At 42.8% G+C, this 27,425-nt stretch overlaps 1 protein-coding gene across 1 annotated transcript; it reads right to left on the minus strand.

Annotated features, from left to right (window-relative positions):
• Window positions 1-2,031: 2,031 nt before the first annotated feature.
• Window positions 2,032-26,833, minus strand: Slc35b4 (solute carrier family 35 member B4). The gene is made up of 10 exons (XM_059257538.1): window positions 26,502-26,833; window positions 15,860-15,973; window positions 12,695-12,797; window positions 11,574-11,623; window positions 9,179-9,260; window positions 8,901-8,961; window positions 7,375-7,484; window positions 6,162-6,237; window positions 5,082-5,157; window positions 2,032-4,140 (listed from the first exon to the last, which is right to left on the minus strand). The coding sequence occupies exons 1-10, from the start codon at window positions 26,576-26,578 to the stop codon at window positions 3,894-3,896; spliced, it is 996 nt and encodes a 331-aa protein (XP_059113521.1). The 5' UTR covers window positions 26,579-26,833; the 3' UTR covers window positions 2,032-3,893.
• Between the last annotated feature and the right edge of the window lie 592 nt (window positions 26,834-27,425).

The raw sequence follows: 27,425 nt of genomic DNA on the forward strand, positions 1-27,425 counted from the left end.
CAGTCAACAGCTTTCAGCAGAAAGCCAGCTGAGACCAAAATGCTTTGTTTATCTAACAGGAGCAGAATTCCTCCTAGTTATATCTACTTGTAGCCACAGAAAGGATCTTAGTTTCAGATCTTTACAACGTGGTTTCTCCGAGCACATGTGTCTATCTGCTCAGGTTCACTCAAACTGGTAATCTGATAACATGTCCACCACCTATAGCTAATTCACTGATGTAGAATTATCCCTGACTTCATACTTCCCCATCTCCAGGCTAAAAAGAACTGAATAAGAAGGAACAGGTAGCAGGGATTCTGTGCTCCTGGGCTGAGCTGGGAAAGACTATAAAGACAGTTCAGACAAAGCTCCCATGTTCATACTCCCTTTAAGCACTCTGCCAACTGTTCCCCTGTACACTGCACTCTTACTAGCAATGCTTACAGGCACACTAAATAAAACATGCTGGACAGATATAAAAACCTATAAAACTCCTAAGATAAAATATCAAGAGGCCCCCGAGAACAGAGGCGTGAGCGAGCGAGAAGACGGGGATTGCGGAGGAAACAGCGCCAGTGAATGCAGGTGCAGGAAGGGAGTGAGGTACAGTCAGGAAGAACAAAGGGCAAAACCAAAGCCCAAGCACAGGAGGGAGAGGGAGGGGCCCAGGAAAGGACCACAGGTTGAGAACCCCTGGAACTACCACGCACTCCTCCCAGACCAGAAGAGGAGCTACAGGCGGCCCCCACCACCCTGGCAGAGAACAGCTGTGCTGTGTTTTGGTCAACTGGGCAGGAAGAAGGGAAAAGAAAACACACAACAAACCCCAGCACCCACTGAACTCTAAATCCATCGAATGGGTTATTGGTTGTTTTAGGTGGATGAAAAGAAAAGAAAAGAAAAAAGAATCCACAATATGTATGGGACCCTGGGTTTGACCCTCAGTACTGCAAGAAAAAAGTTCAAAAACTGAAATTACATTTCTAATAGAAGTGATAAAGTTAGCATTTACAACAGAATGTTGGTTAAAGGATATGCAGTATTAAATATAACCCAAGCACCCACACTCCTCTCCCATCACCTCCCCAAATACCCCAGTCAGGCTGTGATGTGGGCACAGGGAAGCTACTTTTCCTGGCTAGTGGCTTGCACTATTTGACTCTTCCTCTAAAGCAGTTTTACATCTCTTCAGCTCTTTCGAGTCAAACTATAAGCTGTTTCTGAAGCTGAAAGAACAGCAATATTTGGTAGACATTTCTCTACATTCAGTGAGTCTGGCCTTGATAAAATGGCTTATTTGCCCTTTAAAAATGTTTACAATCCGCATGGAAAAAAAAATCAGTCAAGAGGAATGAGTTTTTCAAAGAATGATTTTATGGATGAATGTGGAGATGATCCTGGTAAGCAAATTAAGCTAGTGTAGGAAAGAGAAACATCATATTCTCTCATCTGTAGTTCCTGGACTTCGTGTAGAGACATAAAATCACGGATGGATATGTGATCTGAAGGTCGAGGAAAACGGTCCAGCGGAACAACGAGGACTGGCAGGCGGACAGCAGGGCAGGGGGAGGGAAGGTGGAGACGTACTGTGTGAAAACGTCCCACCACAGCGCCATGAGCAATGACGGTGTCCAAGGAAAATGAAAACAAAAACTTTAGAAAGGCCAGTAACTCTACAAAGCTGTAAGTAGTGTCTGTTGGACACTTTCTTCTCTCTAACCAGAGGGTGGGAGGAGGCAGGCTGGGGCCCTTCGTGTACTCTTCCTGCACGTGTACATTTTGTTTTGTGAGTGTTCTGACCTCTTATTGGTCCCTACATCTCCTTTAATGAAACTCACAAAGTATTCCTATTAAGAGGGATGCACGTTCTGAAACTCTAACGGGTCCAGTTAAATCCTGTCTGTATCAACCAGTCTCAGGTAACTACAAACTGGAGTCCTTCTCACTGGCATAGACAGGAAAGTGCTGGGTAGCTGAAGGTTCTATCGTGTTAGGAGTAATCAGAACGGAGCCTCGGGAGCCCCTATGGACAGATTCTTCTGTTAAACAGGAAGGAAAAAGTACTTTTTATTCCAGCCTTGGAAGGGGACATTTAACACTTGGTATTTATAGCAATGCTGGTCCAAGCGACCCCAAGCGACCCCACATGTTTCAAAGCAGCTAAGGAGCTTCTGGGCCCGTGAAGGGGTTCACATGTAGTTCGGTATCTTTGAGAACAGAGCATTACCAGCACTGGGAAGTTGTCAACGGCCAGAATGACAAGTCAGTCTGCAAACCTGGGGACTCGGGTGGAGAAACAGTACCTCCACTTAATGTAACAAAGGAACAAGGCAGTCTTAACTGCCCTCCCCAGGACCCCAGAGGATCAGGGCACTTCTCTTTCCTGCTGCTCTTCAGACCCATCAAAGGGTATCTCAGACAGTGGAATAAGAACTAGAGTGAGCCTAGGAGACATGGAGAGCCACATCTCAGCTTAAGAGCACAGTCTGCACATAGCTAAAGGACGAAAGGCCTTGGTCCATATGCAAGAGAAACAGTGAGTTTGGCTGTCTGCAGAGGAGCAGAGAGCTAGGTGAGGTCAATGACGGTCTGGGTCTGAGTGGAGAAAAGAGGAACTAAAACGACATGGACCTCCGTGCTCTTCAATCACATACAATGCAGCTGAGGGCACATACAAGCACACACACACGTGCTATCTGACAGGGTTACTCTCAAGATTATCCATGACAGGAAAACCAGACCTTCAGAGCAATCAGCAGAAAAGAGGCGTGTTTCTGTATGTAAACATGTTCTGCTCACATACATCAAGATCACCTACCCACACCCATCAAGATCAGTCCGACATCTATGGGAAAACAAGACCTCACTCTTTGGTGGTGGGGTTTGACCTGATTTATACATCACACTCACACCTATATATCAATCTGCTCATCAGTGACCTGACAGGTGACAACTCTCAGAGCACCAGGAAGAGCAGTCTTCTGATTACCAGTTCTCCCAGCTTTTCACAGACATATCTGAGACCTACATGAGTGTGTGGCTGGCTTCACAGGGGCAGCTGTCTCTCAGGGTACCGATGGAGGGAGCTGTGCTGGGCTACACTCCCATCCCATGTCTGTAACCAGCTAAGGAGCGTCATATGGGAGATGGATGGCAAAGCCTCCCTCTTCTCTACCCACCCCATCTTTCTTCCTGTCTAGTGTGCCATGAACACTGCAGGACTGCTCTCAGCACAGAAAGCAGCAGGTCAAAGAATCATGTGAACCTTGCGTTGATTTTTTAAAAAGTGGAATGTGGGAGGGGGTCCTTCCTATCTGCTCATCATCACCAGCATTCCGCTCACACATCACCAGGGCTCTGCTTCTTTCCCGACACACGGGAGGGAGCTCAGCCTCATCACTCCTGGGCTCTAATTTCTCACATGTCCACTGGGTCATCCGGTGCCTGACTGTGCCTGGAACATCAGATCTACTGTAAAGTGTGAAGTGTGGCGGGTGAGAGGGGAAAGAGGGACAGAAGGGTGATGGCTGTCACGACAAAGGAACCATCAGGAGCCACAGGGGCGTGGCCTTATCCAAGACCACGCATGGGTAGAAAGCGAGTGGCTCTGAGGACCTGGAATTCAACAAGTGTGGTTCTGATGTTCTGGCACACAGATGCAGAGGCTATCCAATAGTCTGCCTGGTATCCTTGTTTGTGTTGTTTACTCTAGCTCAGGGATGCCTAGGCAGGGTCTACAAATGCTGCCTGGGTGGCCGGGAAAGAGCAGATGAGTCTCATCCTTCAGAGGTGCTCTGGGGCCTGTTGGATTCAATACTGTGGTAATTTTGCATTAGCCAAAGTGAAATGATAACCAGACCTGCGCCGGAGGCCTCTAACACATAACACAGGCTGTCTGTCCCAGGCAGACCTCAGTCCTTCTTGTCGTCCTTCTGCAGCTGACTTTTCGTGGTCCCTAGGTTTTTCCACACCTCTGTGTACATTAAGGTCCCAATGAAGACAAACAAGGTGCCCAGACAGTGCCATGGAGTGAACGGGTTCTGGAAGTACAAGATAGAAAAGATGAGGCTCACGAACTTGCGCAGAGTCACAACCAGCGTGACGGTGAGGGAGGTACACTCTGTTGTAAGGATGAACACACCCCGGATGCACACGTATCTGGAGGAGTGGTTAAGGCTGTTCTCTGTAAACTACCAAGAAGGAAGCTTTAGGTGTGACTCCTGCCTGCAACTTGACATGCTGAGAAAACACCAAGATCCACTCTGAGGATCCTCTTTAGTAGAACTTCCAGAAAGATTCCAGCCCTGGCGTTCCTAAAAACCCATGACTATAGATTTTCATTACAGTTTATAATGAAGGCCATCTCCAAAGTAACGCTGGAGTGACATGGTCAGGAAGGTGATCCTTTACTCTGTCTTGTCCTTGGGCCCTCCACTCTCTCCTTCAAAGTGGAACTCTGTATAGCAAATCTATGTGGTGATTTCAGAAGGAGGCAGTCAACCTCAATCTGTTTCAATATTTTAAAGACATCACAACTTTTTTTTTTTCCTTTTTTTTTTTTTTTTTTTTGTTTGTTTTTCGAGACAGGGTTTCTCTGTGTAGTTTTGGTGCCTTTCCTGGAGTTCGCTCTGTAGACCAGGCTGGCCTCGAACTCACAGAGATCCACCTGCCTCTGCCTCCCGAGTGCTGGGATTAAAGGCGTGCGCCACCACTGCCCGGCGACATCACAACTTTTATACTGGTAAGATCCTTCTATTAATATAATTACTTTAAAATGAGTCTTCATTTGAAGTTTGTTTCAGAGCTTTGAGGCAACTTATAAGAGTCATGAAATAATAAAAAGTATCCTAGGACACCAAGAACCTCGAAGAAATCTCAGGTCATTTCATTTCATGACATGACTAAGTCTAAACCAGTCCATAGAGTCCTGTTTCTTCTGTGTGACCTACCTGACCTGCACCATTACAGTCTACAAAGGAGCTTCATGAACGGGTCTACCCGTCTCTAGTTCACTAGTGAAGAAGTCAAAGCAAAACCCAAACTCATGTCCCTACATTGTAAGAACGGAGACACAGACAAAAGAGCACTCCAAAGGATACTGAGTCACAACATTCATGAGGAGGTAGAACCACATGATGGGCATAGCCACACTGATGACTGGAACTTGATAGAGTTCTGCAGAGGTGAAGAGAAGAGACGATCATGGCAGTGTGAACAGTTAAACTTTTCATCTTCTGAACAAGGTTATACAGGCAAAAACAGTATCAGGAACAGTAACATTATTTCCTCTAAAAACTGTTGGCCCACACACCCCTTTATTCACCTTGAATCCGGTCTCCACTAACCAAGAGTCAGAGCTCCGTGGGGACTCTTAGGATCTTCACAACTATGGTATTAATAATGAGAAATGATGCTTTGTAAGTCAGAGCCTCGTGGACTCTCTTACACACTGCCTACTTTTATAACACAGTTTTAGGTCAAATGACAGACACAACACTGCACATGCAGAGCAGGCCCACCATAGTACAAAATGTGCTATGTGTGTGCAGCACAAAGCCTTGATTTAAGAAAGGTTTTCTTGTGTGTTCACCTATCAATAGAACACTCTTAGATGATCAGATCGTATGCACAAGCATCTACCATCAATTTATCAAGTAGCCTCTCTAAAAAGCAACAGCTTACCCTCATATAGACATTCTTTTTTAAAATGTTATTTTCTTTGTAATTAATTTATCTTGATTATTTCATCTGTATCGAGGAAACAGCCCTGTCATCATTTTGTGCCCTTTTGCTTGGTGCCAAGTCAGCTTAGATCGGTAAGCAGCTCTGCCTTTCAAGGCAGAGGAGAGACACAGGGACAGCTGACTGCCACCCAACTTCTGGGGCTCCAGTTCCAGTTGAGCACTAGCACTGCGTGTCTACGTTCTCAACATGTAACATTCCATGTTCAAACGCAAACACACGATTCCCAAGGAAAAGGGAAGAGGTGAGGATATTCTTATTTGCAGAGAATAGGAAAGAGCCTACAAGCCCTTGCTGTGCCAGCTACTGATTGACAGCACCTGGAAGGTTCAAGGGTTCCGATGAACATGAGATAAAGCTGTAGTCGAGCCAAATGCAAAACCGAGGCTTCGCCTCAGAAACTGGCAAGTCATCCTTCCACATGACCCCAGACTTACCAGACTTATTAAACAGAACAACATGGTCATAAATATCAGAGGCCAAGAAGATGAAACCAGGAAGTGGAAGGGCGTGCTGTGGGAAGAAATGGATCACATAAAGGTAAATGAAAACCTGTTACAGAACAGTCAGGGTAGCTTTACAATGACTTGGAGCTGTCCAATAAAGAAGGTAGCCCCTCTCAGGTAAATGTATCTCGTGCCTTTGTGCCCTTGACATCATACGGCATGACGTCTCAATGGTCACCTGGTCAGCCTGATGGTCACCAATGAGAAGGACAAAGAAGTACTCCCCTCAACAAGGCAAAGGGGGACTTCAGCACGCAGCCATTCTGCCCAAAAGGATTTGCCCCATACTGGATTTGAAAACCACAAGGGCCACACAGATTTCAAAGAATTTAGAAACTAGTACGAAGAGATTTGAAGACAATCTGAGGCCAAGGAGAAACAAATGACGAGACGAGGCTAGAGAGGAAGAGGACACACAAGGTGCCTGACAACTCCGACAGTACAGAGTGCGATCACGTCACGTGACTCTGGCTGAGCTGTCGCGATACTTGGCATTGCTCTCAACGACAGATACAAACCAAATAAAATGCTTGCTTTTTAAAACTCCCTAACCACAAACTCTAGCTCCAAGTAAATGTGCCAAACTGCCTGTTCGGATCAATTGAGCATAGAGGGAGCTGTCTGGCCCTGGCCTGGGGGGCAGCTCTCGGGGCATATTTCAATAGCCACAAAGGAGGGCCAGGGAAAGCTACAGGGGAGAGCGCTAGGTCACCCCTGAAGATGAAGTAGCTCAGGTACATGCAGGGAACTGAACTATCATGGGAGAAAAGCCCCTCTGGGAGCTCAGGCCCTGAACCCCGTCCCCCAAGCTGCCCCACTGATGTCCACACTTCTGACCTCTTGCTTTGGGACTAATTTTCTCTTTCTGGCTTCCCATATTGGGTTTAACAATTTTACCTATAGGAACTTTGCGGGCCTTGGTTCCTTGGCCCTTACATGTTTTATTTGGTTGATCATGATCATCTCACGTGAACAACCGTCACTCAAAATGCACATATCCCCCTGCCTAAAGTACTTCAGTGTACTGGTCTAAAGACTGGTTACTAACAACAATACAATCCATCAATTACATCAGGATTTCACTTGGCCTAACACATCATAAATCAGAAATTTTCACCTTCCCAGGGTTCAAGAAGTTGCTTACATTATAAAATAATGCCTCCTTGGAGTGTTTCCCAAACTGTTTGTATAGAGTCTCTTGGAATATGCCCATCCTCGCTGACATCAACAGAGCAAAAGTCAGTGCCCCGATGCCTAAAAACAAAGATCAGCTTAAAAGATGCCTTTCAACGTATTTTCTTAAGGCGACAGTATTATTAACAGTTTTGTACCTATCACAAACTATAGGACATGCAAATTTTAAAACTACCACAATGCTACAGTGAAATCCTCTCTAGTTCCCCATTTCCACATCCTTATACATATTTCTGTATACTAAGACAGTGTACAATTGTCTACACATTTTTATACCTTGCTTTTCTCATGAAATTCTTCTGGACTTTTCCTTTATGTCCTTTATAAATGTGTTTTCAAAGTGTGATTTAGGGTCCACACATCACCCTATCATGTGGTTGTACCACACTTAAAGGCCTTGTGATGAGACAGTTAGATTTCCAGTTATTTCACTGAAATCAATATACCAAATACTTAAAATGTTAATTATTTCCTTAGGATAATTTTTCATAAATGGAACTGCTGAGTCAAACATTAAAAAACCTTCAAGACCTTTACAAACTCAATACACAATATTTCTTGAGAAAGGCAATCTATTTACTCTGCTGACGGCTTGTACAGAGACGGCTGTGGTACTGTTGTGGTACTGCACCCTCACAGCAGTGACAGTGTTGATTACCGTCTTGCCAACACGGAAAGGCGAAAATGAAAAGTTCTTGTCCTTGGTTTTCTTTGATTACTAGATTATGAGGGTATAAAATTATTGGACATTGATTTTTCCCTTTGCGTTGTATGTTCATATCTTTGAAATTTTCCCATTGGGTAAGTATTTCCCCAACAGTGCAGAGATCTTCTCTGGGAAGAACAGTAAGCTGAAGGGTTCAGTCCAAAGCCAAGACAAGGGGATACAAGGGTTTGCTGCTACTTTCTTCTACCCAATCAGGATGAATCCACTCCTGTTACTACTGCAAACATTTCCCCTCCAAATCCAAGTGAGGATGAGGCCCTGTAGGAGTTGCCTAATTAATTCCACACAGAGATACTTGTATTTTTAAAAATTCTCCCGAGAGTTGATTTGGGAACACTGCCATACGGAACAGTCAACTTAAGAAGAAAATAAGCCCTTGTGCCCCTGGGAAACTGAGAGTCAAGGGTTCTGACTCACCCTTCTTTTGCAGGTACTTCCACTCAGCAGACCGGCCACTAGGAAACAGAAGACTGCCTACACAGTGCTCCTAAAGAGCATGACAGACTTTCTATGCCTGACAAACCATGGGAAATATGGACCCACGTGGAACACAGTGCCAAAAATGTGAACAGTGGCCTCTTCTAATTTTTTGAACCCCAAGGTTCAGAGACATACTGGTCCCAGTTGCCACTCTCCTCCTTGGCATAATTTGTTTAGCCTAAACTTCTTGCCAAGAAACGTGTCCCACAGGAGAAAACTCAGCAACGGCAGTGCAGAGGTAATTAGCTTTTTGTAACTACTGTACTTGCCTAGTAACCACCATGCAAATGCCTGGAATCCATCCTTCTCACTCAAGCTGGACTGCGAAGTCTAGGAAATAAGAAAATACACTAGCAACAGGGACCAGAACCACAAACAACATCCGAGGCGCAAGGGGAATATTTACGCTGCCCACTTCCTTCCACTCTTCTTTCAGAGTGAGTTCCTGTCTTACATAAGCACTCTAGTGCTGCTCTTCATTACCAGGTGCCTGGTAATGGGCCTGATGACAAGCAGTGAAAACAAATGATTTAAAGCTGATTCTTACCACCTGCTTTGCTGACATGAAAGTACAAATAAATATCCCTGCAGACACCAGGGCAATGGAGGTGTACTTGAACATACTGTATCTGAAAAAAAAGGACAAGAGCATCTTAGCAAAGGAGAGCATGGCAAAGGGGATTTACAGTCGGCAGTATGTGACTCAGTGTAAATGTCTACAGTCTCACTGGGGGACCACTCCCCAGTAGTGTCAACAGTTATTGACCAACTAGACTGTTACCAGAAACTGAAAAGTAAACAAAACCAGAAAACATACACACACCAGATGTCACATGACACTTCATTCTGCTCTCCAGAAGCCAATGCAGCCTGCCCAGTCTTCACCAGTACCTGTGGCTTTTCCAATCCTAAGAACCTAGAATTAGGTCTTAACACACACACTATTCAAGAGGAACAACAGATTATCAGGTACAAATGACAAGAATCAAAACTTGGAGAATAATGTCCATTCTCTAGGGAAGGTATTTCTTTAAAAACAATCTGAATAACTTAAATGATTTTGTAAAATGTCGGCACAGTTGGATAAAGGGAGGAATGTGCAATTTGTGGAGCCAAGGGCAGCATAATGGTGACATTTCCCATTAACTAAAATGGTATCATTATGATGCCCCTCAGAGTCTTGGTAATCAAGGGAAAGGCCCCAGGAAGGGTGAAAAGAAATTAAACTTACAGAATGAATCATCATTTCTTTTCTACCCAAGGACACTGTATCTTTTGGTTACAATACCTCATCAGAGCTGATCTGACTGGCTGAGATGCTGAGAGAGGGATGCAGGAGAGGCCCACTACAGAGAAGTGGGGTATGGAAGTGGAGAGGGACTGGTTGGGCAGAAGAAGGGCTCAGCAGGAATGGGAGAAGGACAAGAGGGCTTGGGGATAACTATAATCAAGATACATTTTGTATGTATGTATGTATGTATGTATGTATGTATGAAATTAGCATAATGCATATAGTTAACTGCATATAGTTAATAGATGCTAATAAAACCTTACATAGGAAAAGTTCAGTCTAGGAACATCAAGTTGAAGTAGTTTAAAAATTAAGCCAAAATAATGGTTAAGAAAAACATAGATGTGGTCTTTAAAATCTCCAAAGGGCTGTGCTCAAGAAAAATAAGAAGTTAAACTTGGATCAGAGCTTGGTGGCAGGACATTTTTCTAGCATGGGCAAGGCCCTGAGTTTGATCCTGACACCATAAAGGGAGGGGAGGGAGGGAAGAAGGGAGGGAGGGGGGGGAGGGAGGGAGGGGAAGAATGAATAAATATAGAGAAGTTAGAGAAATGCCTTTTCTGTGGGTGGTCAAAGGCTCACTCCCAAGACAACAGATTCCAAGTAAACTCTTAAGGGAAACAGGTGTTGGGAAGAACCTCTGACAGTATGAGGTTGTATTTTTATATATCTATATCTGTATCTATATCGATATAGATATAGATATAGATATAGATATATAATCTTGTTATGAACCAAATCAAAGCTTAGGAAGGAACCCAGGTCTCCAAGGTGAAGTCTAGCTGTCAAGTACAGTCCTCATCTTAAACAAAACATCTGGCCATTTACTATGTCTGCATAAAGGCAGGAAGAGCTGAGGCTCAAGTGAGAGGTGGGTACTTTGGAAAAGCACCCCAGGCTGCTCCTGCCATTTCCCATTTCCACCCCAATCCTACCACACCACTGGAAGCAGCTACGAAGAACAACCCTGAGCCTTCTGTTCCTTCTTTGTGTCTATCTGGGTCTTTACCGGAAATTCTCTTAACATCTCAAAGTACTCCCGGTTCACTACAGTACACTGATGAGCACCCTGTGTGTGCTGGATATGCAGGTTAGTACGAATGCTTGCAGCACATGTGAGGCCCTGCGGTCTAGCCCAGGAATGCCAAGAAAAAGAAAACAAACAACAAAGCACTTTCTAGGACAACTGACCCCAGACTTCCAATACCACTCCCTGGAAATGCTCCATATCTGCACTCTCCAATATGGTCGCCACCTGCCACATGTGGCTACTCAGCGTGTAAAATGTGACTAGTAAAAGTGAGAAAATATTTCATTTTATTTCACTTAGAAAATGTAAGTTCACATGTGGCTAGTGGTGACCATACTGCACAGTGACTTCTGTGTCAACTCCTTTTATAGGTTGGGAAGGCACTGAAGATCCTGTGGGAACAAGAGCTGTTTGGCCCCACAGGAAGCCACAGGGAGAGCCTTTGGCCTGGCCAGCTGCCTTAGGAAAGTCATCATTACCATGATTCAGAGAGAAAGAACTCAGGAAAAGGCTGATGGCCAGAGGCAGCCTTTCCCCACTGTAGGAAAAGAAAGGTGACCGGTCCACAGAGGTGAGCTGGAATATCACTTCCACATACAAAACATGAAGGTGTGCTGTTACCTTTTCTTTAAAATGATAATTCCTAGAATCATGTTGGCAATCAGAGAGCCCTGTAAAAGAAGACAAGGGTGATGTTTCAGTGTACTAGGGAAGAAAACATCATGACTCACAATGGGCAAGAAAACAGACAAGGGAAAACACAGGACGAAGGATGAACAGTCACTAAGACAAAGAAGAGGCCAAAAAAATCTGTCCTGAGAAATAATAAAATCAGTACAAGATTCAACGGGAATAAAAATGATCAGTTCTCATTAAGTGATCACAACAAAAGCTATGATTAATTAATAGGGCTAGATGATACTTTAGACCTACTTCCCTCCAACTTTCCATCTATTTAATGTTTAAAACTTCTACTGAGCTTTTTCCCACCTCCATTCTCAATCAAAGAAGTCTCTCCTCTCTAGAAAGGTGTTAACCAACAAAGGTTTATGCAAGTGCTCCGTCACCTCGATAATTACGATTATCTATGAAGGTCCCTGTAGGAATAGGACATTAACCTCACACAAATCTCAGGCAACAAGATTAACGTCATTCCCATCACCACCCACTTTGCAGTCTGCTGTAACTCCGCCTACATGTGCCTTGATGTCTTCCCCACTCTTCTGGAACACTCTCCTCTTATTTATATACCAACTACAGAGAGCGCTCATCACACATAAAGGGAGAAAATGGGTTATCATTTTGAGAGAAATCCCCTTTATCCACAATTGTCCTGCCAGGTGTAATGGGACAAGCCCATAAACCCAGCACTCAGGAGGCTGAGGCAGGGGATTGAGAGTTCCCAGCCAGCCTTAACTACAAAGAAAAGCACTGCGAGGCAGGGGTGAAGGTAAAGAGGCTTCAGTAGTAGTAAGTACGAGCTCAAAATCAGCCAGATGAAGAAGACAGGAAGTAAATCTATTTCCCAGAGAAACTTTAATTTTACCTTCATTAGTCATATATTAGACCTGAAATGAGTAACAGTAAGCCATGCACTTTGCACTTTCTCATCCTGTTCAAAGACTCAACACAAACCTTATGCCCTAGACTTGACTTCCTGTACGACTGTCTACCTCTGCCCCAGTGTGGTCTGCCCACTTTACCATGCTGTTCAGAGGACACACATGCGAGCTGGCACTTACTGATCTGAATATCATATGCAGGGGCATGGCAATGTTCAGATTCAGGGCATAGTTGTTCATCACGCTGACAGTGAAGAACATGGTTACCATGATGGCGTAGTACCTGCAATGGGAGAGAACAACATCACACACGTCCACTTTTTCAAGAAATTTTGATATAGAAGGAAATGCATATATTTAGTTTAAAAGACACTTGCCTTCTTTCCTCTCTGCTAAGAGGTATAGAGAACCATTACCACATAAAGTCACATACTAAGTCCATATAGGAACACTGCACCAAGTCAGACTAGCAGGGGAAAGTCTGAATTACTGAATATGCTTAAGAAAACCCTTGAATGTTTTTCAAGGGACTTAGGACTAGGAGTTACAAATGTTACCTAATCCATAGTAAGACATTTTAAGTGAACAGATAATTCTTGTTTAATGTATTAATTCCTTGTAGATACTTTTCATAGGCCTCTGGAGAATCTGAAAACAGTTAATTACCTTAAATATGTCAAGTATATATTTACACAATATTATTTTTCTTAATTTTGAAAAAATAGATTCCAACGATTTGCTAAGTCAAGCTCATGTTCAGCCTAGCCACTGTGAAAACTATTCCTCACACTGAATCAGTAGTCTCTAAAATAATGAGGATATTCCTTGATTTGTATAGACTTATACTCAAAATCAGAGTCTTCTTTGCTTTTCTTCCCTTTCTCTCTCTCTCTCTCTCTCTCTCTCTCTCTCTCTCTCTCTCTCTCTCTCTCTCTCTCTCTCTCTCTTTCAGACAAGGTGTTTCTATGTGGCCCTGGATAGCCTGGAACTCACTATATAGATCAGGGTATGCTGCATCTGTGTCCTGAGTACTGGGATTAAAGGCATGTGCCACCACCTCCAGCCAGAGTCTTGGTCATTTGAGAATTCCTAAGTCTTAAAACTATGATAAAAATTAAAATTAAAAAATCCTAGGGGTTAAGGATGTAGCTCAATTGGCAAGAGTAACTTGCCTAGCATGGGTTTGATCCTCAGTGCCACATAAAGTGGGCATCTTGGCACATACCAATAATCCCAGCACTTTGGGGTAGAGACAGAAGAATCAGGAGTTCAAGGCCATCATCAGCTCCACAAATTTGAGACCAACCAAAAGCAAAATGAGATTCTGTCTTAAAGAAAAATCCTATAATCATGACTTAGAAGATAAAGGGATACATATAAAGGAATAAGTAAATAGTTACTATGGATAAGTAAATTCATACTATGAATAAGTAAATGGATTAAAATTTTTTATATTTGTATGTTTTCATCTTGATCTAGAAAATATTCAAGATGTCTTTCATATATATTTAGCTAAACCATATTCTTGTCAATGTTTTTTATCAAAAAGGATTAACTATCAGCAATTTCAGGATTCACTCAAAAATATTTTTAAAAAACTTTAAATAAATGCCTAGACAATCTAGAGCAAAAGTAAACAATGGTTCTGTATTGTTCATAAAATATTCAACCTTGGGCACAGATTTCCAAACAGTTTTGTATCTACATATCAGAAGAATAAACAACACCCATCCTCATATTATCTTCTTTTGTTACTAGTTAGATATGGAGCTGGAGAGACACTACAAGGAGCAAGCAAAGTCAAGGCTACATTAACAGTCTAAGGAACTTGACAACCAACCAAAAACAGTGCTCCAGGCATGCAAGACCACTAGTGACGGCTTCTCACAACTCCCATGCAACATCTGCTAGTCACTTTACAAGGCTGCTCGCCAAATTTCCTCATGACGAGATGCTCTCATGAGACACCACTGGGAAAAGAGTTTATCAAGGTCTTTCAGGTTAATTAATTTAATTCTTCCATGTGGCTATTTACATAGCATGGCCTAGAAATTGTTAGTGGGGATGAAAGATCTGGGCAAAACTTTGATTGTTGATTCACACATAGAAAATAAAATAGTCACTGTAAGGGGACATGAATAGGGATATCATAATTAGGACAGACCATGGGGGATATAATGACAACAAGAGGCACAGGGTGCAATAATAAAATAGTAATAGGCTGAGCATGTTAGTGTATACCTTTAATTGCAGTACTTGGGAGGCAGGGGTAAGTGGATCTCTATGAGTTCAGGCCAGCCTGGTCTACAAAGTGAGTTCCAGGCCAGCCAGGGTTACATAGTGAGAGGACCTTGTCTTAAAAAAAAAAAAAGGTAGGAGTCTAAAACAGAAGCACAGGTAGGAGGAGACAGAGGTTAGCCAGCAAGGGTGCTACTGTATACACAGACATTACGCTTTCACCACGATCCATGAAAGCAGATGAGAGAACAGGAAGACCCAAAGGAGTTTTTAAAAAATGGTGGGATTCCTACCATGATGTACATGCTGGCTTGCTGGAACAGAAAGTTTGTGGGGACACTAAACCCAATGGAAAGGAAATTAAAATATTTAGTATTACATTAACAAGAGCCTAAGGTACAATATGAATAAACTCAGCAAGCTACTAAGGAAGGCAGAAGACTGACAAGGATGAGCTTGAGTACGTGGGTGACATTCACACTCCCAAAGAAACTGGGTGATGCCACTTAAGTGCCCCTGGGAGGGCACTTCCATCTCAAGTCTCTCCAACACAAGAACCATTGCATTTAGCCCTGTGAAGATACTTAGGACAAACCTGGACTAATGGACAGAGTCTGGCATTAACAATTTTTTCTTAGCTTGTCAATTTTCTTTTAATTGGAGCAAAATTTACACAATATAAAATTAACCATTTGTGAACAAACAATTCAGTAACATTTAGTAATTTGCCATGCTGTATACTCACTGCTTCTTTATTTCCAAAAGCCAATTGTTTTTCAAGATGCTTGATGATACTACTCTTAGCATAATTAGTAACTCTACCCACACAAAGGACGAATATGTAACTATTAGAAGTTTCCGGTCACCCTAGCCCTTCTGACCCTGTATTATACACATATGTACTTATCGCCATCACAGTTATTTTAAATGTTATGGGCAGGAATTTCATTCTAAAAATAGGTTTCTAGAGTATAACAATGTAATTCATAAAACTAATGACTCCACTGTCACCCACAACCTAAGCTTGAGAAACATGTGCCTCATGCTTTTGTCCAGGCGACACCTTTCAGGTTTTAAAGGACTCAACAAGACTTCCAAGTACCATACCTTAGTGGGATAGCTGGTGGCTTCCTTCCCAAGTCAGCTTCAAAGAGGAAGCCTTCCACAGCAATAAATAAGAACTGTGCGAACGTCACGATGTTCCCACATCCTGGGTGCTTCCTGTATAGTAAAGAACAGAGGAAACACAAGGCACAAACTCAGATAAAGCACACTACAGCCTGTTATATTTATGGCACCAAAACAATAGAGAAGAGAGATTTCTGCAGCCACTGTCCTTCCTCATCTTGGCTCTCACATGCCATGCATCACACACTTTGACACTGCGTCACAGGGAATGTCCTCTGTTGGGGTTTCCTAGAGCAGCAGGCCCTGCATGAGAACTCCTCTCATTGCTAGACACATGAGCTGACTATCCCAGTAAGCAGCAGGAAATTTCCCTGTAAACTCACATACATCCCCCACTACCCAAAAGGTCTCCAGTCACGGACAGAAACATGCTGGAATTCTCCTGAAATGTTCATCTATTTCTACTGGCCAGGAGTTACTGGTCATGTGATAATAGGCATGTGACTTTAGACTTTAATGTCCCCAAGGAGCGATAAGTAGTTCTGGGGATGCGGGGGAGGCTTGCTATTTTAACAGGGCACAGGTACATATCTGTACACAAATCAGCATAACTGTGTATCTATGCAAGGGTGATCAAGAAAAACTGTCAAAAATGGGTTCTGGGGCTGGGATAGTAAGCTAAAACGACTGAGCAACTGCTGGTGCACACAGCGGTTCTCCACAACCCTTATCGTGGGGCTTCAATACATCAGACAGTCAAGAGATATTCCTGGAGGTCAACAGATCCTCTTCAGTGCTCTAAGGAAGAGCCAGGAGTGCCTATTAGGAACACATGCCATAGTACAAAAGTTCTTTCTGACATCCCTCTTGAGGCATTCTGAAAATCAGTTCTATGAAATGTTGACAGTTTTCCTGAACCACCCCCAATTCTGTCTTACTGCTGAAGACATCCCAAGTGAGCATCAAAATTCCCCCCACAGACTAGTATTAACCAGCTTCAGAGTCTGTCTTTTCATCTTAACCAGAAACACCCACTGACCCCCTGCACAGGCTTTTGTTTTGTTTTGTTTTTTGTTTTGTTTTTTGAGACAGGGTTTCTCTGTGTAGCTTTGCGCCTTTCCTGGAACTCACTTTGGAGACCAGGCTGCCCTCGAACTCACAGAGATCCGCCTGGCTCTGCCTCCCAAGTGCTGGGATTAAAGGCGTGCGCCACCACCGCCCGGCCTGCACAGGCTTTTTAAAGCAGTTTTATATTAACCCAGTACTATTTATTAAAGCCAACTCCATTTTCTACTATGCTGTGAATATTAAATACTGATGGCAAGTTACACAACTAGGTGCTGGGGCCTTGAACATGCTGTCTTAGTCAGGGTTGTTATTACTGCGACAAGACACCATGACCAAAGCAACTTGGGAGGAAAGGCTCTATTTGGCTTACACTTCCACATCACTGTCACTGAAGGAAGTCAGGGCAAGAACTCAGACAGGGCAGGAACTGGAGACAGGAGCTGATGCAGAGGCCATGGAGGAGTGCTGCTTACTGGCTTGTTCTTCATGGCCTGCTTTCTAATAGAACAGAGGACCACCAGGTCAGGGGAGGCTCCACCCATAATGGGCTGGGCCCTCCCCTATCACTAATTAAGTGCCCTACAGAGGCTTGCCTACAGCCCAATCTTGTGGAGGCGTACCTCAATTGAGGCTCCCTCCTCTCTGATGACTCTAGTTTGTGTCACGTTGACACACAAAACCAGCCAGCACACTAGGCAAGAACTCTACCACTGAGCTATATCCCCAGAGCAAATCCTTAAACACACCCCTCAGGTGTTATGGGAATTCCACCATTTGGTCCAATTGGATGGGCCATTTTGGTCTTACGGGCATGGTTTTCTCTGAAGATTCTTGACCCCTTAAAAAGGGTGGAGCTAAGGGTCACACGCTCTGTCTTGGGTAGTTGGAGCAGGAGCAGCCAGCCTGTGTAGCCTGCCGGCCCTGTTCGACCACAATAGCAAGGGTTTGAAAAAGGATTTTTTTCATCACTTGGCAACAAGCCAGGAAAATTATAAGAAAATGTCCTACTTGTTTCTTGTATAATCAAACTCCACTACCCTAAGAGTACTCAAAGAAATGAAATTTGGCAGATGGATGTGTTTCATTTTGCAGAATTTGGAAAATTAAAATATGTATACCATACCATAGGTATATATTCAGGATTTCAGTGGGCAACTGCTTTGAGTTCTGAAAAGGCTGATTCTGTAATTACACATCTATTAGAAGTCATGGTCATCATGGGCATACCTGTACAAATTAAGACCAACAATGCTCCAGCATATGCCTCTAGTAAAATAAAACTTTTTTTGCATATTACAATATAAAGCATATTACAGTTATATCACACAATCCGAGAGGACAAGTGATTATAGAAAGATCAAACTGTACTTTAAAAGAAATGCTAAGCAAGCAGAAAGAAGTAATAAAGACCCCCAGAGATAGACTGCTTAATTCCTCAACTCTAAATTTTCTAAATGCTAATAAAAAAGGAACAACAGCTGCAGAGAGACACTGGACAATAGGAAAAACTGAGTTAAATCAGCCTGTGTACTTTAAAGATGTGTTGACCTCAGAATGGAAAGCAGGATATGTTACATTGGGGAAGGGGTTTTGCATAGGAAAAGTAATTGTTCATCAACTGACGAGGTGGTTCATGTCAAAAGGAAAAACTCACCAAATTAGAGTTGGGGCAGAATTCTATTTTTGTCTTTACAGGAGAATAAAAATATCCATCTTAAGGATATCAAGAACTTTTTGATGACAGACAACTAAAAAAGGAAGGAGAACTGCCCAGAAAAAATTACCAGGAAAAGAAACAATCTGGCATGATGGTATAATTACTTCTACAGGGTAAAATCTCTTTACCTCTCAAAATATTTGTTGTCCCAACTCAATTAAAAACTGAAGCTGGCTTTGGAGTTGGAGTGTGGCTCTCTCTTTCTCTAAACCCAAGCATGTTGTTAAAAGAAAATTCAGAGTCTCTGTCTCATATCAGAAGAGCCATGTGGTATGGGACAGAAGAAAACCAAAATCTAGGGACTATTGTCACAAATCTCTTTCCCCTCAAATTTAATTTGACTCTTTAAAATTCTCCTTTAGGTATATTACTATCTTAAAAATAAAACTTTCCATTTTGATAATGATGTTTAAGTTTTCCACAGTGAACAATAAATTTTCCTAACAGCGATCTCTGAAATCTCCAAAAGGATGATGGGGCCCACAACAATGATTCCATCTGAATCACTATAATGCCATTAAGCCTATAGACACCACCCAAAGATTGGTTTTGGACTACAAACTGCTCAAGACAATTCTAAGGTAGCTAGCTGAGATGGTCTACACTCTTGTACCACTCCAGCCAGAATTTTAGAGAAGCTTTACCCATTACCCAGAAACTGGCTACAAATGTTACAGCTAGTTCTACAAAGACTTAACCAGTGTTTCAGTCCTTAAAGAGTCCCAAAGAGACATTATCGCCCACCCCACCCCACCCCCCAGATAGCAGGAAGTAATTCTAAAAAAGCAATGCCCACTTTCCCTATAGATGGGGTGGGTGGTTTTGGGGTTCTTCTCAGGGTTATGGATAATTGCCATCTGTAGGGGACTGATAATAAATTGTTATAGGGTTGGGGGTGGATCAATAGAGGTTAAACTCAGGGATCTCATTTGGAATAGAAAATGGGGGGATAGGCATGATAAGATTAAAAGGTAGATTATCAGTTGAAAATAATTTACATTGGTATGGATTCTTGTATATTGATACAAATACAAAGATATTTTTGTTACACTGTATGTTTCTATTTCTAAAATACTTTTGTATATTGATACAAATTCAAAATTATTTTTGTTTACATTATACATATGTTCCTTCTTCTGTTTAAGATATTTTGTATAATGATACAAATGTAAAATTATGTTTGTCATACTGTATATACGTCTCTACTTCTGTTTAGGATATTTTTGTATATTGATGCAAATTAAGGTTATTTTTGTCATATTGTATTTTACATTTCTACCTCTGGTTAAGATATTTTTGCATATTGTCACAATTTCAAGGTTATTGTCCTTATATTGTATATCTGTTTCTATTTTTACATAAGTTATGACCTCTACAGCTTGTTTATTTTTATAATGTGAAGCTTTAGTCCTTAAGCTACATAGGTTAATAAGAATTACATGTTAATAGTCACTCATGTCTGTCAAACTTATAGTCATGTTAGTTACGTTTTCAAGGTCATACAGAGATATATTTCAGACAGATAGGCCACCTTCAAACACTCAAAGACCTACAGAATATCAGAGATATATTTCAGACAGATAGGCCACCTTCAAACACTCAAAGATCTACAGAATATGGCATTTAACATGTTTTAATAACCTAGAATCCTTTTGATGTGTGACACATCTGTTCCTGGCAGTACTGATCTACTCCAAGAAGATGATGGGCACTGAAGACACTCCATTGGGAGTTCGTTTTCTTCTTGGCAAAACTGCCCTTGCCTTGACTGCTGACAGTAAGTACACTGTCCAATCTGGACCAGCAGGACACAAAGAAAAGCAACTGCCAAACTTTGCCAAGACAGGGTAGGACAGTCCTTCAAAATGTCCTGCTTCTGAAAACTGTCTGTCAAGATATTCTAGGCCTATAAGCCAAAGCTGGATACCCCAATGTTGCAGAGAACCTTGGGTGACTGTCCAGGCAGCCAGCTATTTCTGTCATTCCTGACATTTTTTTTTTTTTTTTTGGAAGTTACTTGCACTTCCTGCTTACTCAGGTAATTTATTTTCCTTCTCAGGTCTTTGATTTGAGGGTTGAAGCCTCAATAGTTACAGTTACAATCCTCCTGAATCTTTTCCAAGGACATATTAGGTACAAAACTTACATTCTTTAGGAATGGACGACTATTGGAGTAATCTCTATGAAAATTTGCCAATTACCTATGGTCTAGATGTCTAGTATGTATTCTTTATTTGATAATTGTTCTTGTTGTATGTAGTTCCAAATATTAAGATTATTACCTTTCCTTCCTTCTGGACAATACATGTTAATAGTTTTTATTGTATATAGTTTTTACTAGGTTAGGATTAGAATCTTTCTTTTATTTTAGCCAAAAAAGGGGAAATGTTGTGGGAATTCCGCCATTTGGTCCAATGACCAACTGGATGGAGAATTTTGCCCTTATGGGTGTGGTTTTCTCTGAAGATACATGTCCCCTTAAAAAGGGTGGAGCAAGGGTCACACGCTTCCTTGGGTGGTCGGAGCAGGATCGAGCAGCAGAGAAGTATGGCTTGCAGTTTGTTTCCATCACCCTTGAGTGGAACAGCAGGACAGCAGCCTCTGAGTCAGCAGTGGTGTCTCAGCTCTGTTCTGGGTCGTGAGTGTATCTTACGGATTTCATTCCTTAATAAATCTTTCCTCATCCAAGACTCTGGAGTCCCACATTACTCATGCACAGAAACAGCCAAGGAATACAGCACTCCTACAGAACAAGGCTTGCCACCTCAAAAAGACACGGTGCTATCCTTAAGCTCTGCCACCTATGAAGGTTTCTTGTAACCTACTGCTATAGATGCAATTCAATAATCCGTCTTTCTTGGGCTCAAGGGACAAGGCTAAACTTTGTAGGAATCCATAAACAATTGTGGAAGACATCCATCTCATTCAAGAATCTAATTCAAACCATTGGTCAATACAGGAGAGCAGAACTTGAACTCCAAATGGCTCCCAGCACAGTGCTCATTAACTCTATCCTGGCTGGTCTTCAAGAACCCATGGATCAGGCTGGACATGGCAGTGCATACATGTAAGCCTAGCATTGTAGGTAGGTGAGGCAGTATTTAATGAGATTTTTGTCTCAAAATTAAAAGAGGAAAAAAGTAGAGGGGCTGGGGATATAGCTTAGTGGCATTATAGAATACTTGCCTAGTGTGCAGGAAGCACTAAGTTCAATCTCCAGTACTGTGAATGAATGAATGAATGAATGAATGAATGAATGAATGAATAAACAAAGAAGCTGTGTTCCTGGAGAGGTTCACCCTCCCAGTACTGATCTCACTGTCTTGGGCTGGCGTCCTGGGAATCTATGCTCTCAAAGATTCTCCCATTCAGTCCTAGTGGGAAAAAGTATGCCTGTGCTTCTGCATGCAAGAGTGTGCGCGTTCTCTGTGTTCATGGTAGCACAGAGCTGAACATGACAGCGCTCCACACTGTTTCCTACTGACATCAAAGAGCACCTTTGTCAATTACTGTGTAATGTGGAAGCTAATCAACTTCTACATCCAATTTTCCTTAAAATGGGAACAGTGTGAGTGCTTATCTCATGGTTTATTGTTGTGTAAATGAACAGGTCCCAGAAAAGCACCTAACACAGTGCCTGCCACATAATGGAAAGGCAACCAGAACCGGGTGATGACTAGCCTAGGCTCCTACACACTGAGCAGTCTTTTTTTTTGTTGTTTTTTTTTTTTTTTTGGTTTTTCGAGACAGGGTTTCTCTGTGTAGCTTTGGGCCTTTCCTGGAACTCACTTGGTAGCCCAGGCTGGCCTCGAACTCACAGAGATCCGCCTGGCTCTGCCTCCCGAGTGCTGGGATTAAAGGCGTGCGCCACCACCGCCCGGCCGCAGTCTTCAATCAAATGATAGCTGTCCTTCCCCTGCCCTCTTTGTGTGTGTGTGTGTGTGTGTGTGTGTGTGTGTGTGTGTGTGTGCACATGTGGATGTTGACATGCGTGAGGTGCACTTGTTTACATCACATGTGGAAGCCTGAGGTGCCAAGGCTGATGTCCAGAATCATCCTTAATGGTTCTTTCACCTCATTCGCTAAAGCAGGCTCTCTCAATCGGGGCCAGAGCTCACAGAGACAGCCAGCTTCCTCTGGGGTCCACCTGCTGCTGCCTTTCCAGGCTGGAATTATAAGCATCTGAACTCTGGTCTTCATTCTCGCACAACAACCACTTTAACCAGGGGGGCATCTCCTCAGCCCGATAGTTACCCTTTTAAACAATCACACTGGACACTTTTTTTCCCTTTATAAAGTGAAAACTATATATTGTTGCCATGAGAACTCAGTGAGAAAACACGCACGAGGTGGCAAGCACCACACAGGAGGATCAACACTTCTCTGGCTCTCCCTTCTATTTTCTACTAAAAGCCTGCGCCAAAGCTCTTACAGAGTAGTTCCTGAGAAGCCACTCTGCACAGAGTCAGAAGGAGTTCCTGGGGGGGAATGACCTGGATCTGTGCCCTTGAGAAAAGGAAAAAAGCACTCGGGAGCCAAGAGTGGACTACAGGCAGCCAGAACACAGCCCGATGGGAGCTGTGTGGAGGCTGGACCACGCCCCTTTCATCTGTGCACTCCCACTCTGGGCACTCAGAGTCAAGCAAGTCGTGAGGGCGGGATGGGACAGCCTCACTGTAAGCAAATGTGGAGGATACTAGCATTTGTGTAAAAGACTTAAAAAATTTAAATTTACAATTGTATCCTTCAGATGATCTCTGCTGTTTTCCCTTTATTTATCCATATTTTATCACTAAAGACACATAAAGGCCACATGGTACTCCATGAAGTAGGACTTCATGGCAAATGTGTAGGGTTTGCATATAAGGCTTTAGATGTGCAACCATTACCATCATCTAATTTTAGGGTACCCCAAAGGAAGTCCCACCAGGAATCACTTTCCCATTCTCCCTCCCATCAGGTCCTTTGATAATTCTATTCTACTTTTTTGTCTTTACATAGGACGTGTGAGCCTCCCTGTGTATTCCTATGATCCTACGACCAATGCTTCCTTAAGCTAATGCAGAGAGCATTTTAGGGACACAGTGCGGGCACAGCTAGGGGCGGGGTGTCTTTGAACTGGAACAATTCATTTTAAAGCTTCCAAATAAAAACTTGAAATGTTTTCCCTGAATCCTTCCTTCTCTTTATTTCTTAAGACTTATAACCACTGACTGCAGACAGCTTCTCTTACTTGGGATTTTCTTTGGCAAAAATCCAAATTTTAATGTTAAAAAAAGACAACTTTGAAGAGAATGAATTGGGCAGATGGTTCACACCTCGCTTTTCTCTTTCCTGGACATAAAACTTCCTTATTTAGTTCAATGTCATGTTCTTGATGGAAAAATTAAATGGGAAAAATAAAATCTTTCGCATTGTTATCTTGATGTTAAGACACACAATACCTTGCCTGCTTCATCAGCTCTGTGTATATGTGTATATACAGCACATATATAAAACATACATATGTTACCTGTTTTGAAGGTTGATCAGAAGCACCTTAAGAAGGGAATCAAGATCTCACTTATTACTGTGTAACTGTTCGTTCAATGTACAGGGCTTATATTTTATTACTGGTCCCAATTAGAGGTCTACAAAAGTCAGCAAGAAAAAACTGAATTTGTTTTCCAATTGGGGAAAAATTGTTCAATATCCCCTTCTTTCAACAAGTCATTTCAACCTTTGTATTTAGAGTGACATCTAAGGGCTCCAAGGAAGCCATTTAAAAAGCACAGTGTCTGCTCTCTAATGAGCTTTCTATGGTACTTCCTCATGATTAAAGCCACAGGTTTCAAGATCTTATCTAGAAGGAACTTTAAAGAGCCTCTGGTCTAAGCAGGTCCAGTTTTACTGCTCTACAGTGGGAAGTTGTCTTGTGCTTAAGCCAATCAGGAATAAGTTGCTATCAGTCTGATATACTATACATTGCATTAATAAACCCACCTTTTTACCACTGCAGGAAAAACCACCTTTTTACCACTGCAGGAAAACCCACAATTGCACACCAAAATGCAGATTTTTAAAAAAAAAGTTAAATAAGGAATTCGGATTCATTTACAAATTAATCTTAATAAAATTCTAAATAAAATTTCCTTTAAGAAATGAAAAGACTTTATAAATTTATCCACAACTTTCCTGGATCATCACAAAAAACAAGCGAATAAACAAGGTATCCCTGGACTGAAGCAAAACTGTGAGGGAGAAGGGGAAGCCAGGCACCAGCGTGAAGCAGGCTGTGCACGTGCATCACTCGAACCTTCAGAACCCATGGGGATGGAGACGCTCTCACACGTGCTTCTCAGATGGCTGAAACCAAGTACTTGAGCCAAGAGCTCACAAGCTGTACACAAAGGCGATACTCAATTTAACGGCATATCCAACGCAATTATCTGACTTTGTTTCTATAGCTGCCCTGAATATATCACCTATTTATTTAAAAATATATTAAATATATATATCAAATTCCAAAGTTTCCTTCCTTTGAAGTGTATCCAGCTTACAGTCAGAAACTTTCTTTTTCGTTTTCATATTCCTTACCACTCTCAAGACAAACAATCGCTCTTCATCAACACTCTGCATAACAAAATGGCAAGCTCTCAACAGCAAAAATTAACCCATACAGAGCTGACCATAAGTAAACTGCTTGCTTCAAAAGGACTTAAACCAACAGTATCAAGTAAAATACATTTCTACCAGGCATCTCACTGTGGACCGCTCAAATTAAACAATGAAAGGGAACTGGAAATGGTATTGGGCTAGAAATTTATACATCTTTGATGCCATTTCTTGCTCTGCCACTTACAAGCAGTGAAAAGGCCACCCAACTTTGCATCTGTTTCACTCTCAGCCAAACAATGTAACCCTTGAACACTGGGTGCTCAGAGAGTCAATGGACACAGTATATAGATTCAGAAACATGTAGTTAGTTATTACTGTACTGAGATGTTATTGAACTGCCTGGAAAAGGAGGCCCAGAGAAGCTAAGGAATTGGAAAAGGCTGCATTGCCAGAGCATAATGGAGCCAAGCCTGAAATGACTAACTTGAGCTGTTTAGTCCTAAGTGTTTTCCACTTCACCTCCTGTCTCTTCTCTAACTTCTGCCCACTGAACTTTGCACATTATTACCCAACATTATTTGTAAGACTCCACCACAAAGCCAACCCTGTTCCCTCTGGAAAAGTGTCATAGTCATTCCGAAGCTATGCTTCAAAGTGCACGCTTCTCAATTAAAGACTGTAATATGCTAAATGCTCAAGGACCATGGTGACAACTTAGTAGTTATCTGCTCTACATCTCTCACATGTGAGTTTGGGTAAAGTCCTCACAATCATCTACGACCAATAAAAGCAAATGCTTTGCAGGACATGTCAATACACACAAACGAAACTTTCTTTGCAACGTGTACAAACAGGACTGCTTTGCATGTGAGAAGGCTTTGCCCAGGACAGGCACGGGTCATTCACTAACTGGACGGCAAAAAAGTGCTAGAGTTGGATGAGTAGTAGGGAGCGGGTGGTTTGGTGGAGGAACTGCCTCTGCCAATAGTTCCTTGAGCACTTGGATCAGTCACGTGAAAAAAAAGTCTCCAAGCTTCAAATTCTCGAAGTGTGGCATCTAGGTGACGACAGCAGCACCCTGGGTGTCTCTGTCACTTGGATGCTAAGGAACGAGCAGTATGCAGGACTGCTGAGTAGCGGGCAGCGCGGGTACCCAGTGCAGTGGAGTGGAGAGGTGGATAGGGCGAGCAGTCCTGGACCAGCCCCGGGACCCGGGCGCGGTCCGCGAGGGTCACTCACCGGGCCAGCAGCTCTAGGAAGATCACATTACTGCAGCAGCCTGCGAACACCAGGCCCACCGCGAAGGCCGGGCGCATGGCCGGTGCGGGGCACAGGGTGCGAGCGCGCAGAGCGCCCTTCCAGATCGCTATCCAAGGAAGCCCTCACTGAACATCACCACCACCCGCTGTTCGTTGCCTAAGGGCCGTCTCTGTCCACTCTTCTTCCGCGGCCGCCACCGACGCGACCAGCCCAAGAGCTGTAGTTCTCAGTCATCCCCGGCTCCATTCATCTGAGGGGGCGTCCAATGGCTGGCCAGACTACATGTCCCAGCATACTGCGCGCCTTTACGGCCGGCGTGAAAAACTGGCAAGTTTCCCCGAACCCTCGCGTGATCGGAATGCTGCGCGGCCTTCTGGGAAATGGAGTTCCAACGCTGTCTGTGTTCAGTACCAGAAGTGTTGAAACAGGATTCCAACGAAGTAGCTTGTGGGATCTGGAATTACAGACTTGTGCCTACTCATCTGAGTGTTCTAGCACCTGAAACAACTATCCTAAAACTGAGAGAATGTAGAAATTTCTCTAAACCAACTTTTAGGAAAACATTGAAACCAAAAGTTTTGAGGTTGAGCCTTGGCTTGAACTGGCTATTTAGGACATCAGCTCAGCACCCCACTATCGCCATAAGGGAAGATAGACCCGTCTTGGAGGTTATTGTGGAAAAGACTAGCACTGTAAGTATGTTGCTTTCTGTTATGGTTTTTGTGGAGGCATTGGGCACATAATTGTGTTCTGCTGACATTTTGCCAGCTTAAGGTGCTCATTAAGTACTGAATTTAACTGATAAAAGGCATTCTTTTCACCTTAGTTCTTGTTTCTATCCTCCCTTGTAAGACAGACATTTACAGTTTCAGAATGCATCGGCATTACCTGGGGTGCTTATTG

This window comes from Peromyscus eremicus, chromosome 3 (genome assembly GCF_949786415.1).
Source record: "Peromyscus eremicus chromosome 3, PerEre_H2_v1, whole genome shotgun sequence".
NCBI classification, from domain to species: Eukaryota; Metazoa; Chordata; class Mammalia; order Rodentia; family Cricetidae; genus Peromyscus; species Peromyscus eremicus.

Excerpts from the sequence above, each read along its gene's own strand:
- Slc35b4 (XM_059257538.1), bottom strand. The coding sequence starts at position 26,578 with ATGCGCCCGGCCTTCGCGGTGGGCCTGGTGTTCGCAGGCTGCTGCAGT. Across the intron at positions 12,798-15,859 it reads CCACCAGCTATCCCACTAAG|GTACTACGCCATCATGGTAA; the intron begins GTATGGTACTTG and ends CTCCCATTGCAG. Across the intron at positions 7,485-8,900 it reads ATTTGCATGGTGGTTACTAG|GCATCGGGGCACTGACTTTT; the intron begins GCAAGTACAGTA and ends CTTTGTTTTTAG.